General features: G+C 40.9%; 1 protein-coding gene across 3 annotated transcripts in view; it reads right to left on the bottom strand.

The window, feature by feature from the left end:
• Positions 1 to 12,582, bottom strand: part of NSUN2 (NOP2/Sun RNA methyltransferase 2) — a 57,765-nt gene that overhangs the window by 39,003 nt on the left and 6,180 nt on the right. For all 3 annotated transcript variants that reach the window (XM_045005000.1, XM_045004998.1, XM_045004999.1), the window contains exons 6-9: positions 10,087 to 10,171; positions 8,938 to 9,130; positions 2,984 to 3,058; positions 1,026 to 1,156 (exon numbers count right to left, since the gene is read on the bottom strand). In XM_045005000.1, coding sequence (XP_044860935.1) covers positions 1,026 to 1,156; positions 2,984 to 3,058; positions 8,938 to 9,130; positions 10,087 to 10,171 — 484 coding nt within the window. The remainder of the gene's footprint in view (positions 1 to 1,025; positions 1,157 to 2,983; positions 3,059 to 8,937; positions 9,131 to 10,086; positions 10,172 to 12,582) is intronic.

Here is a 12,582-nt window from a genome sequence, read left to right as displayed (position 1 = left end):
GATTGCTATAAATGAAAGAGCAGAGAGAGGTCTTTTTCTTTACTGCTTTTGTTTACTTGCTTTGTGCATTTTATAGTACTTTTGTCAGTTTACTCCCCTTTGTCAACCAAGCAGTCACCTCTCTTATTTGCACAGGTATTCCATAAGTAAATAAAAATGTAAAAATCTTAAAATAGAAAAACATAATTGTAAACTACCCAGATTGCAATGAGGTGTCATTTTTCGAAGCTGACTCATAACTCTTAGTCCCCAGGCAGAAGCCACTAGAACACAGTTGTCCATGAGCTAATGTCATTCCCTAATATTTGGTAACATCCCTCAAACAGGCCTAGGCTACTTACTACCAACTACTGCTGCATCTGATCCTCCTCCCACCCTGGTGGTGGTGGAGGAAAATATGGGGTGAAAATTACTTTCCCTACAACTCTGCTGTTTAAGCAAGCTACTGCCCCAATTCTGCTCTCTTTCACAGCAGTCAGATACTGCTGCCAACTGTGCTCCCTACTGCCGAGCTTAACTTGGCCACAAGACAATATTGGTTCCATCCACCAAAAGCAGACAGTGGCATCCAACTTTAAGGTGGGGCTCTATTTGGAGACTTGGTTATGTTAAAATGGCACATTCTTACTCAACAGTTGTGCTCCATGTATGCTTGCTACAGTGACAAAAATAAATGTTTACTACTTTTTAAACTCCTGTTGATGCTACTGAGGCAGCACAGCTGAGTCTGAATGGGTCTTTGGTACATCATTTACAGAACTGTTTTAAAATCCAACAGCTACAGCTATAAAATCTACCAATTCTGATAGGGTGTCTCAGGAGACCTCACTTGATCTAGAGAGCTTTTATTACAGCTGTTGATATAAGAGGAGAAAATAAGGCCACTTCCCTCCCATTCACCCACTGGGAGTTTCTCATCTATACTGCACTCATCCCTGGAATTCTAATCTGCACATCTCCCCCTATTATTGTGAACCAATAAGATTTTAATGTAAATATTTAGCCAAGATATCTCATTTTCTCACCTTCACTTTTTTCCAGCAGGGATGCAATCACAGCTTCATTTTCAACAGGATTCAATGAACATGTTGAATAGACCATCCTACCTCCTTCTGCCAGTTGTTCTACACCACGGGTTGCAATCCTTAATTGCAATCTAAAAGAAAAGTGTTTGACTAAACCATTCAGGGACCAGCAAGACTCCCATTATCCCTTGTACAAAACACCCTGTTACAGGTGAAGCTTTACTTTAAACCTCAGGGAAAACTTCATTACAGACATTCTAGCTATATTAAATCAGACATTAAAACAGGACACACAACGTTTAAACACAGAGCTTAATTTCCTCATGCCTCTATTACCAAAGTATCTGAATGCAGGCAATTTATCTTGGCCACTATCCCTCTCTGGCCCAGGAATTCTAGCATTAAAATCAATAGTATGAGAAGAACTGCCAGCAGAACACAGTTTGGTTAGTGTTGTATTGTGTGATATGTCTTTGTAGTACAATAACCTGGACGGTGATGTGTATCCACAATACAACTCTGCCCTTAAAATAAACCCCGTAAACTAATTTATTTCAACTAATAGAATACTACTGTTTCAAATACACTTTCTTAGGTATACTAAACACTTCAATTGTAAAGAACTTAGTGAATTAAGCTATTTTCCCAAAAACCTCACCAAAAAATTCTATGGACTGCAACAATTTGCAGTGTTGAAAAGCAGCATATATAAATCTGTACAAGAAAAAGGTAGTACAATGTTTACATATCAAACCATATCTAAATTGAGAGGTTTAGTAAAATTAAATAATTTTAGGTTTTAAAATAAGATTTTAAAAATGTTATTTTTCTTAAAAAAAAATCAATTTACAAAAATGTGATTAACTTAATTCCAGAATTCACATAAACCCTCTACCACCAAACTACAGTGTTAAACTAACAGCCATGTTTGATGCATTACAATAGCCAAGAACCCAAGTTGTTTATTTGTAAAACAAGGTCAGGGGCAATCTTTTATTCATATTCACCAGAGATAACAATACAGGGATTTCACCAATATTCATATTTTACTTTACATTAGACTTTTGGTGTACAAAGTGGACACTGCCATTTTAGGCTATCACGGTCTTCCCTGAAGCTGCTGCCACCCGCCTCCTATCCAACTAGTTGGCTCACTACCATTACTGTGCCCTCACTGCTAGCAACCCCCTCCCAATGGATTCCCTGCCTTTGCATTAGTTATTTGTAGGGCCCTACCAATTCATTTTGGTCAATTTCACAGTTATACCATTTTTAAAAGTCAATTTCAGTTTCAGATATTTACATCTGAAATGTCATGGTGTTGTAAATGTGGGGGTCACGACCCAAAAGGGGAGTGTAGGGCATTGCAAAGCTAGTGTGTGTGTGGTGGTGGTGGTGGTGGGCGGGGGGAGGGGCGGGAATCGTCGCAGGATTGCCACCATTACTTCTGTGTTGCTACTGGCAGGGACACTGCCTTCAGAGTCCAGCACAGCCATGGAAGTTCCTGGGGGTTTGACCCAGCCCCAGAGTGGCCCCTGCAGGGGAAGAAGTCCCATCCCTCCCTAGCCCCACCAGGACTAGCAGCTGGAGTACAGTGCACAGTAGGAATCCCCTGCTGGGGCATCCACAGAGTCCTGCCCCTCCCTTATAATAGCCAGATATCACAGGGGAGATCAGATTTCACAGTTCACTATGTGTTTTTCATGGTTGTGAATTTGCAAGGGCTCTAGTTATTTTGGTATTCATAAAAACCAAAAATAATAGGGATGCTACCCTATTCTTAATATAGACTGATCCCATATTTGGGAGATTCTTCTCTTCTCAGAAGAAAGTACAAGGAAATTAGCTGTTTGTGGGGCAAGGGAAAGGTGGCAACACTTCATAATTTCTATTTGTAAACTGTTACACTGATGACATTTTCTGCAAACATATATAGGAATTATAATATGCCCTTTTACCCATGTAGCTGTAAGCTATTTTGTGTTGTCCATTTTTTCCACACATCAATGTTTTTTCTCATGGTTCCATCTCCACTGTAATAGAAGTTTACATGTTAATTCACAAATAAAAGATTTTTATGATCTACATTCAACTCTATGCTGAAAAATAAGTAAATCCAAAAATGGTGTTTTAACTCATGAGGAGACAACCCATTTTGATACTAACCACAGGGGATTCATCTTAAGAGGATGCTAAACCCCCCAGCAGATCTTGTCTCAGCCCCTCTAATACCAGCCAACTGTGAGACAAGGGAGCAATAATCTGTCTCAATTATCACCCAGAATTCCCACTAAAAACTGGAACAGTGTGTCTGGTAGCAATCAAGTTAGACATAGATTTCTCCCTTTTCTAATTATTTCTTTAGGGATTAAAGGCAGTCAGAAGATAAGAAAATTGTGGAATAACTATTTACAGCAAAAAAATCATTTTTTAAAAAACAAATTAAGTTTTCAAAGTTAATAATCAAAACACGATACAACAAAGAAACTACCACCACATCACTAAACAAGTACTTTCTTCACTATTATTGCAATAGTGCCCAGTCAGGATTACAAACCCATTTTTGCTAGGCACTGAACACAGGAATTCCAATCCTGAACTGAAAAATTTACCATCTAATTTGATTCATATGCTGTTAGATATCATCTTACCCCAGTTACTCACTTCAACACATTCCTTGCAAGCTACCAGACCAAAGAGCAGCACTCTGACTCCGACCTCTAAGGATAAACTGGATCTTCCATCTTGATCCAACTATTTAGCTCCAAAGTCTCAGAGATGATGCAACCCATCTCTAATCTGAATGGATTTCCAGCACCAGACTAGTTTTACCAGTTGAGAATCAATCAATCAAGAGATGCTTCCTGAAAGCCCAATAGGCGACAAAACCTTGTAATGCACCCACTGAAATTAATTTCACAGACCTAACGTGTAAAATCCCAGCCCCAAGTAAGTAAATTAAAAAACTCCCTTGACTTCAAAGATGCTAGGACTTCACTCCTTATTTTAATATAAAATAAAATGTGAGAGGTATTCAAAGAGTTAATTAATATTTTTTGCTTAAATTAATTTATTTCAGATGTGACATTTACAAGAGTTGGAACTTCATATTGCTATATCATTAGGCTCAAGTAAATTCCTGACAAATGCTTCTTCACGACAAGTACTCTCTTCACTAAAAGAACTCCATTTTGAAGATGTATAACGAAGTTTAAAGTTAAAGAGAAAGTAAAGTTAGTACATGAAAGAGACTTGGTTTACTCAGACAAAATGGCTACCATACAATTCTGGATGCTAGTAATGTCAAACACTGCACTGGAAATGAGGTGTACATTTTTCACAGTGAGGGTAATTAACCACTGGAACAGTTTATCAAGAGTCATGGTAGGTTGCTTGTAACCAAAAGTGAGAACAAATCACACAGCAGATGGTGATGTGAAAATAGTAGTCTCCATCCCAGTTCCAGTTTCTTATTGTATGGACAATAATCCACACAATAAGAAACAACATCTCATCTGTTATTTTTGTTGATACTCTCAATAGAAACATCTAAGCCACTACATACAGAGTCTACACCAACCAGGACTAGCAGCTGGAGTACAGTGCACAGTAGGAATCCCCTGCTGGGGCATCCACAGAGTCCTGCCCCTCCCTTATAATAGCCAGATATCACAGGGGAGATCAGATTTCACAGTTCACTATGTGTTTTTCATGGTTGTGAATTTGCAAGGGCTCTAGTTATTTTGGTATTCATAAAATCCCCTTCCCAGCTTTTTACAACAGAACCAAAGCACACAAGTTGCTTTAAAAGCTTTAAGATGCTGCTGTTCATACTAAAGGACTTCTTTCCAGACTAAATTTAAAAAAAAAAAAACCCCACTTTTTTTTTTTTTAAAAGATGCACATTCATAAATATGTGAATGTTCATTAACATATGACACAGGGTAAGGGCACATAAAAAGCTGCTTTTTGTAGTGACACTGATTTTTTTCAAGTTCATTTTTAGGAGAGGAGAGCTTTAAATTGAAGCTGCTCCTGCAATTTTTCTCCTTCCCAAGCAGTCAATTAGAGTCAGCGCTACACAGGAAGGCTCTAAGCTATGGCCAGTTAGACCCGGACACTAATTGGATAAAGAACTGCACTGAGATCCTGTTCAACAGGCCGGACTTTTCTTCTATACCCCTCTCTCACACAGCGCTGAAGGTGTTGGGGCTTAAAGCCACTCATCTGTCTCAGGCCTGGTCTACACTACGCGTTTAAACCAATTTTAGCAGCGTAAAACCGATTTAACGCTGCACCTGTCCACACAACGAGGCCCTTTATATCGATATAAAGGGCTCTTTAAACCGGTTTCTGTACTCCTCCCCGACGAGAGGAGTAGCGCTGAAATCGGTATTACCATATTGGATTAGGGTTAGTGTGGCCGCAAATCGACGGTATTGGTATCCCACAGTGCACCATTGTGACCGCTCTGGACAGCAATATGAACTCGGATGCACTGGCCAGGTAGACAGGAAAAGCCCCGCGAACTTTTGAATTTCATTTCCTGTTTGCCCAGCATGGAGCTCAGATCAGCACAGGTGGCGATGCAGTCCCAAATCCAAAAAGAGCTCCAGCATGGACCGTACGGGAGATACTGGATCTGATCGCTGTATGGGGAGGCAAATCTGTTCTATCACAGCTCCATTACAGAAGACGAAATGACAAAGCACTTGAAAAAATCTCCAGAGGCCACAGCAGGGATTCAGCACAGTGCTGCGTGACAAGCATAACGGAAAGCCAAAGAATCAAATGGACACTCATGGAGGGAGGGAGGGAAGGGGTACTGAGGACTCCAGCTATCCCACAGTCCCCGCAGTCTCCAAAAAGCATTTGCATTCTTGGCTGGGCTCCAAGTGCCTGAAGGGTCAAAAACATTTTCCCGGGTGTTCCAGGGTGTATGTCGTCAATTTACACCCTTCACCCCGCCCCCCCCAAAGAAAAGGGAAAAAAATCGTTTCTCGCCTTTTTTCAATGTCACCCCATGTCTACTGCATGCTGCTGGTAGACGGGGTGCTGGAGAGCTAAACAGCAGCATCCTCGCCCCTCTCCCCGGTGGCAGACAGTACAGTACAATAGGACTGGTATCCGTTCTCGTCATCAGCCCGTGAGTGCTCCTGGCTGGCCTCAGGTGAGGCTGGCCGGGGGCGCCTGGGTAAAAATAGGAATGATTCCCGGTCATTCCCAGTAGATGGTACAGAACGGCTGGTAACCGTCCTCATCATAGCAACTGAGGGCTGAGCTTCATCAGCCCCCTCCCTTTCATGTGTAAAGAAAAGCTTCTATACTGCCTGGACTATCATAGCAGCTGGAGGCTGCCTTCCCCTCATTTTATCTCACTAACAAGTCACTGTTTCTTATTCCTGCATTCTTTATTACTTCATGACACAAATGGGGGGGACACTGCCACGGTAGCCCAGGAAGGTTGGGGATGGAGGGAAGCAACGGGTGGGGTTGTTGCAGGGGCACCCCCCGTGAATGGCATGCAGCTCATCATTTCTGCAGGGTCTGACACGGAGAAGCTGTGCTCTCTGGTTCTATGATACACTGGTTCTCTAGTACACTAGCCCCATATTCTAGGCAGGACTGATTCTATTTTTAGATACCATAAAGGAGGGATTGACTCGGGGAGTCATTCCCATTTTTGTCTTTGCGCCCCCGGTCGACCTCAGCCAGGGGCACCTATGACAGCAGCAGATAGTACAGAACGACAGATAAATATCATCTCATTGCCAATTTACAATGGCAGCAGACGGTACAGAACGACTGATAACCATCTCTGCTATCATGCAAAAGCAAATGAATGCTGCTGTGTAGCGCTGCTGTATAGCCTGTCAGCGGCATCCAGTACACATACGGTGACAGTGACAAAAAGCAAAACAGGCTCCATGGTTGCCATGCTATGGCGTCTGCCAGGACAATCCAGAGAAAAAGGGCGCGAAATGATTGTCTGCCGTTGCTTTCCCGGAGGAAGGAATGACTGACGACATTTACCCAGAACCACCCGCGACAATGATTTTTGCCCCATCAGGCACTGGGATCTCAACCCAGAATTCCAAGGGGGGGGACTGCGGGAACTATGGGATAGCTATGGAATAGCTACCCACAGTGCAAAGCTCCAGAAATCGACGCTAGCCTCGGACCATGGAGCTTAGTGTGGCCGCGTGCACTCGACTTTATACAATCTGTTTTACAAAACCGGTTTATGTAAAATCGGAATAATCACGTAATGTAGACATACCCTCATTCTCCATTCACTAAGCGGGATGAGCAGTACACCCGCCCACCACCGTCCTCACAAACGAATCCTTACTCTACAACGTGCATCATCAGCAAAAATAAGAGAGTGAACATAACTTGAAAGGAAAAGTGGCTTGAGTGCCAGCTATGAGGACACCAGAGAAGACAAAAGGGGAAGGGAGCAAGAGGAAGAGAGGATCAAAGGGGAGTAACAGGGACAATAAAATTCCAAAAAACAGGGAACCAACAAAAAATACATACAGAAGATTGTTCAGTCACAGAATAGGAATCCTCCCCTTCAGTTTTTAGCTTCCAATCCAATTAACTATTAATTGATTTAATAATACAAAAGTAGCTAAACAACAACAGCAGCAGCTCATCTTTTCCTCTGACCAAGCTATTGGAATCTTTCAGTGAGAGAGGGTGCTGACATAGCAGGAGTGATCCTACTCAGAGATGATTTAAAAAAAAAAAATCTGTGAAAACAGCACCTTCTAACTCAAAGTATTCAGAGTCATATCTGTTCACATTACTCATTAAATGAATTTTTACTTTTAAATACAATTTACTCTTCAAGCACCAACCCAACTCTGAGAGAAGCTTGGCATCTGAACAAGGCAAGCTTTTAGAAAATCTACTAAAAATAAAAATGTTTCCAGATTTTTTGTCTTAAAAACATTTCCTTGCAGTACTTGAAAGAAACACTGCAGTGCTAGGAACCTTAAATTAGTGATCATAAACAAAAGAAAGTGATTTCACTGATTTTCATTATCCAAGAAATGCAAAAAGTAAAGAAGGGCAACTACCCTGAATTATTAAAAATGTTTCCTTTTAGTAGGCAAAGATGATAGCAATATAGGGAAAATGTATGTATTTTTACTGACTGCATCCTTTTGAATTCCATTTAAGTTTCCCTTAACTTTTTTTTCTTGGTGATGCATGAACTAGGAAGAATTCTGACTTTCAGATTCCAAGCTAAATTTTCAGACAGTTTTGGGGGCAAGTTTTACTTGTAAATTGGGTAGATTTGATATAGAAGTGATTGAGACAATAACTAGGAATCCTACACTGACATTTTTGGAGAGAGTCGCTTTTCAGAACAGAACTGCACTTTTAAGCCCTGAAAGAAATAAAGACAACTATGCTTGTACAACTTGTTTCAAATAAAAGAAATTAATACTGATGCAGCATTTGGTAATGCCTCCTCTGCCATAGGTATTTAGACTGGGTATCTCATTTTAGATACAGTATTAATGTATAAGATTGTATTTGCTATTAATATGAATTTTGTTTCTATTAATTCCTGCAGTTTTGGAATTAAACAAAAACTAGAAGGTGTTAGATCACATAGATATGCTCCATATATACCCTGCCATTCCTGATGTAAAGGTTTAGAAGACAAACTTAGTCCATTGGCTAATGGAAGTTAAGGATAGGCTGAAGTGAGGCAAAAAGATCACTTATCTTGAGCTAGAATTCTTAATCTAATCTGATGTGAAAGGAGAAACAGCCTGTTTTGGAAATCACAGTGAACCCTGACTTTCTTCGCAGAAAGGCAGAGGGACAACAACAAAAAAGATTACATTAAAAGTAGCACAGTGAATATGTGTATTAAGAAGTAAATGCAATATACCTGCAGGGAACATCACATAAAATCCTATCATAGAAGAGGACCTCTTTTCTTCCATTATTGTCTATTTGTAGAGCAGGGATGCTGGAAGCGTCATGATTTACCACCATGATGCAAGGACTGTTTAACCTCTTAGCCTGATGAACCAGCAAATAGCAGCGCTTGTTGTCAACATCATTAGCAATTACAAACCCCTCTGGGAACAAAATAAAATTTACAGGTTAACACGAAGCATCTATGTTTTGCATTCATATAGTAGCCAGCAAATATTCTGCAAAAATATATATCACAGTACCCAAATATTGGCTTTACTATTCAATTATATATGTAAAATATGGTTTTCCTTTCATATTGCATAAATTGTTTGGAAATGAGCATTTTATAGTCATAATTTTTAAGCCTTGTTTCAAATATTTGGAACATGGAGTGCTCTGTTTAAATTAGAAGTGACCAATTTGGCACTATGCAACTGCAACAAAATACAGTTCTTCCACATCTCATCCCAGAGTTAGCAGAGCTTTTTTGCAGAGATGATATGCACTGATGCCTAAAAAGGACAAAGCTGCTCTGCTGAATACAACTCGTGGTATTTTTGCAGCCATTTTATAGAAAGTAAAAATAATTCTGAAGTTAAAGAATGACTGTAAACAGACCATTCTTATAATGGAGAACTAACGCAAACTAATGTAATATCTAAGGAGAGCACTAGAACAAAAATTCTTAAGGTACAGTCTATTGAATTCACACTCGCTTAATTACATGGAAAAATTAAGCTCTGACCACATTTAATGTTACCTCAACTCTCCGCAAATATATAATCCACATAGCTCATCTTTTGAGTCACAGTGAAGCAAAAAGTTTTAAAGACAACTTGCATATAATTTGAGAAGCCAACTGTTGGCTATGGAGAGCTGCGATGACTCATGAAGTGGAAGCTGACAATATAATAAAATAGGACCTTTAAAAATACAAGTTTAAAATCTATTACATGCTGAGCACCTCTCCAACCTAACCATGCAATTTGGGGAATTCAGCACATAATTAAAGTTTTGTTATATATGTTTGTAAAACTTGCAAATGGTCTTTTATAATAAAAATCTTTAAAAATCAAAAGCTTCAGAAGCCCGAAGTAAGTAGTCCTGACAGACTTACCTGGAAAAGGAACATTCATGTCTGCATGCAACATTTCAATGAGCTGCGCAGTCTTAGACCCCGGTGCAGCACACATATCTAGAATCTACCAATAAAAAGTTTGAACAGTAAAATATTTCAAGATTTCTCAAACATGTTCAGCAGTTTAGATTTTAAACTGTAATTTCTTGCAAAAAAATAAAAGACGTTTTAAGGCATAAAATAGAAAATTCAGAAGTATGACATCAAACAGTCCATTCTAGCTATTTCTCAGATGAGTTACCCTTGTTCTGAGCACCTATACACATCAGCTAAGGCTATATCTACACTACCACTTCTGTTGACAAAACTTATGTCGTTCAGGGGTGTGAAAATACACCCCTGAGCAACATAAGTTACACCAACATAACACCAGTGTGGACAGTGGAAGCTCTCCTGCTAACATAGCTACCGCTGCTTGTTGAGGATGGTTTAATTATGTTGATTGGAGAGCTCTCTCCTTTCAGCATAGAATGATTACGCGAGAGATCTTACAGCAGCGCAGCTGTATTGGTACAGCTGTGCCACTGTAAGTTCTCTAGAGTAGACAAAGCTTGAGACAGGCGTTCTAGTTCAGTCTAGTTCACATGAGCAACTGTCATTAGAGTTAATGAGAACTATGCATACAGATTAAGGGTACATTTAAACATTTTTTTACTTCGTATTAATTATCTTTGGTTAACTGAAAATTAACACATTTGTAAAGGCTAGTCTGGACACACTCCAGGAGTTTGTGGTTTACCTTAGGGGACAATTTAAAGTAAGTTACACATTTTCATATAAGAACTGGGTCACACCAATGTTTAGTATCCTGTCTTCCAACAGTGGCCAATGTCAGGTGCTTCAGAGGGAATGAACAGACTAGGTAATCATCAAGTGACCTTCCCCTGTTGCCAAATTCCCAGCTTCTGGCAAACAGAGGCTACAGACACTTCAGAGCAGGGTTTTGCATCCCTGCCCATCCTGGCTAACAGCCATTGATGGACTTATCCTCCATGAACTTATCTAGTTCTTTTTTGAACCCTGTGAGTCTTGGCCTTCACAACATCCCAGGCACAACATCCCAGGCACAGTTCCACAAGTTGACTGTGCATTGTGTGAAGAAATACTTCCTTTTAAACCCGACCCCCTAGTTCTTGTGTTATGAGGAGTAAATAACACTTATTTACTTTCTCCATACCAGTCATGATTTTATAGACCTCTATCACATCCCCCCCTTAGTCATCTCTTTTTCAAGCTGAAAAGTCCTAATCTAATTAATCTTTCCTGATATGGAAGCTGTTCAATAGCCCTAATCATTTTTTTTGCCCTTTTCTGAAGCTTTTCCAATTCCGATATATCTTTTTTGAGATGGGGTGACCACATCTGCACACAGTATTCAAGATGTGGGCATACCATGGATTTATACAGACGCAATATGATTATGGTTGCAAATCTGTCACAAAGTCATGGATTCTGCTGCGGCCAATGCGACTGGCCTGGGAGCTGCTGCTGGGGCAGTCTCGGGCCATCACACCCTCCCTCCACCCAGCAGCAGCAGGAGTTTGGGTGTGGGAGAGTGCTCAGAACTGGGGCAGGGAGTTGGGGTGTGGGAGAGGATTAGGGCTCCAGGTGGTGCTTACCTCAGGAGGCTCTCCAGAAGCAGCGACATGTCCCTCCTTCAGCTGCTAGGTGGAGGCGAGGCCATTCAGGTCCATGTGCTGCCTCCACCTGCAGGCGCTGACCCCACAGGTCCCATTGGCCGCAGTTCCTGGCCCTAGGAGCCGAGGGACATGACACCGCTTCCGGGGAGCCGCAAGGAGCCAGGTAGGGAGCCTGCCAGACCCGCCAAGCCCCCACCCACCCCAAGCAGCAGTGGTAGTCCTGGGCTGCGCCCCATGCGTTCACCTCCTCCCCCTCCCCCCGAAGCACCCAAGATTTAGTCAGGGGTATATTAGTACAAGTCATGGACAGGTCACGGGCCATGAATTTTTGTTTGCTGTCCAGAACCTGTCCATGACTTTTACTAAAAATACCCATGACTAAAATGTAGCCTTAAATATATTTCCTGTCTTATCATCGATCCCTTTCTTAATGATTCCCAATATTTTCTTAGCTTTTTTGACTGCCGCTGTACATTGCATGCATGTTTTCAGAGAACTATCCACAATGACTCCAAGATCTCTTTCTTGAGTAGTAACAGATAATTTAGACTCCATCATTTTGTATGTATAGTTGGGATTACATTTTCCAATGTGCATTGCTTTGCATGAATTTCATCTGCCATTTTGTTGTCCAGTCACCCAGTTTTGTGAGATCCCTTTGTAACTCTAGGTCCGAAGCAGACTGAGAAACTATCTTGAGTAGTTTTGTATCATCTGCAATTTTTGCCACCTCACCATTTACCTTTTTTTCTAGCTCTTTTATGAATATGTTGAACAGCACTGGTCCCAGTACAGACCCCTGTGGGGACACCACTATTTACTCCTCTCCACTCTG

The sequence above is a fragment of the Mauremys mutica genome, chromosome 2, assembly GCF_020497125.1.
Source record: "Mauremys mutica isolate MM-2020 ecotype Southern chromosome 2, ASM2049712v1, whole genome shotgun sequence".
NCBI lineage: Eukaryota > Metazoa > Chordata > Testudines > Geoemydidae > Mauremys > Mauremys mutica.
This window is presented reverse-complemented; position numbering and strand designations above follow the sequence as displayed.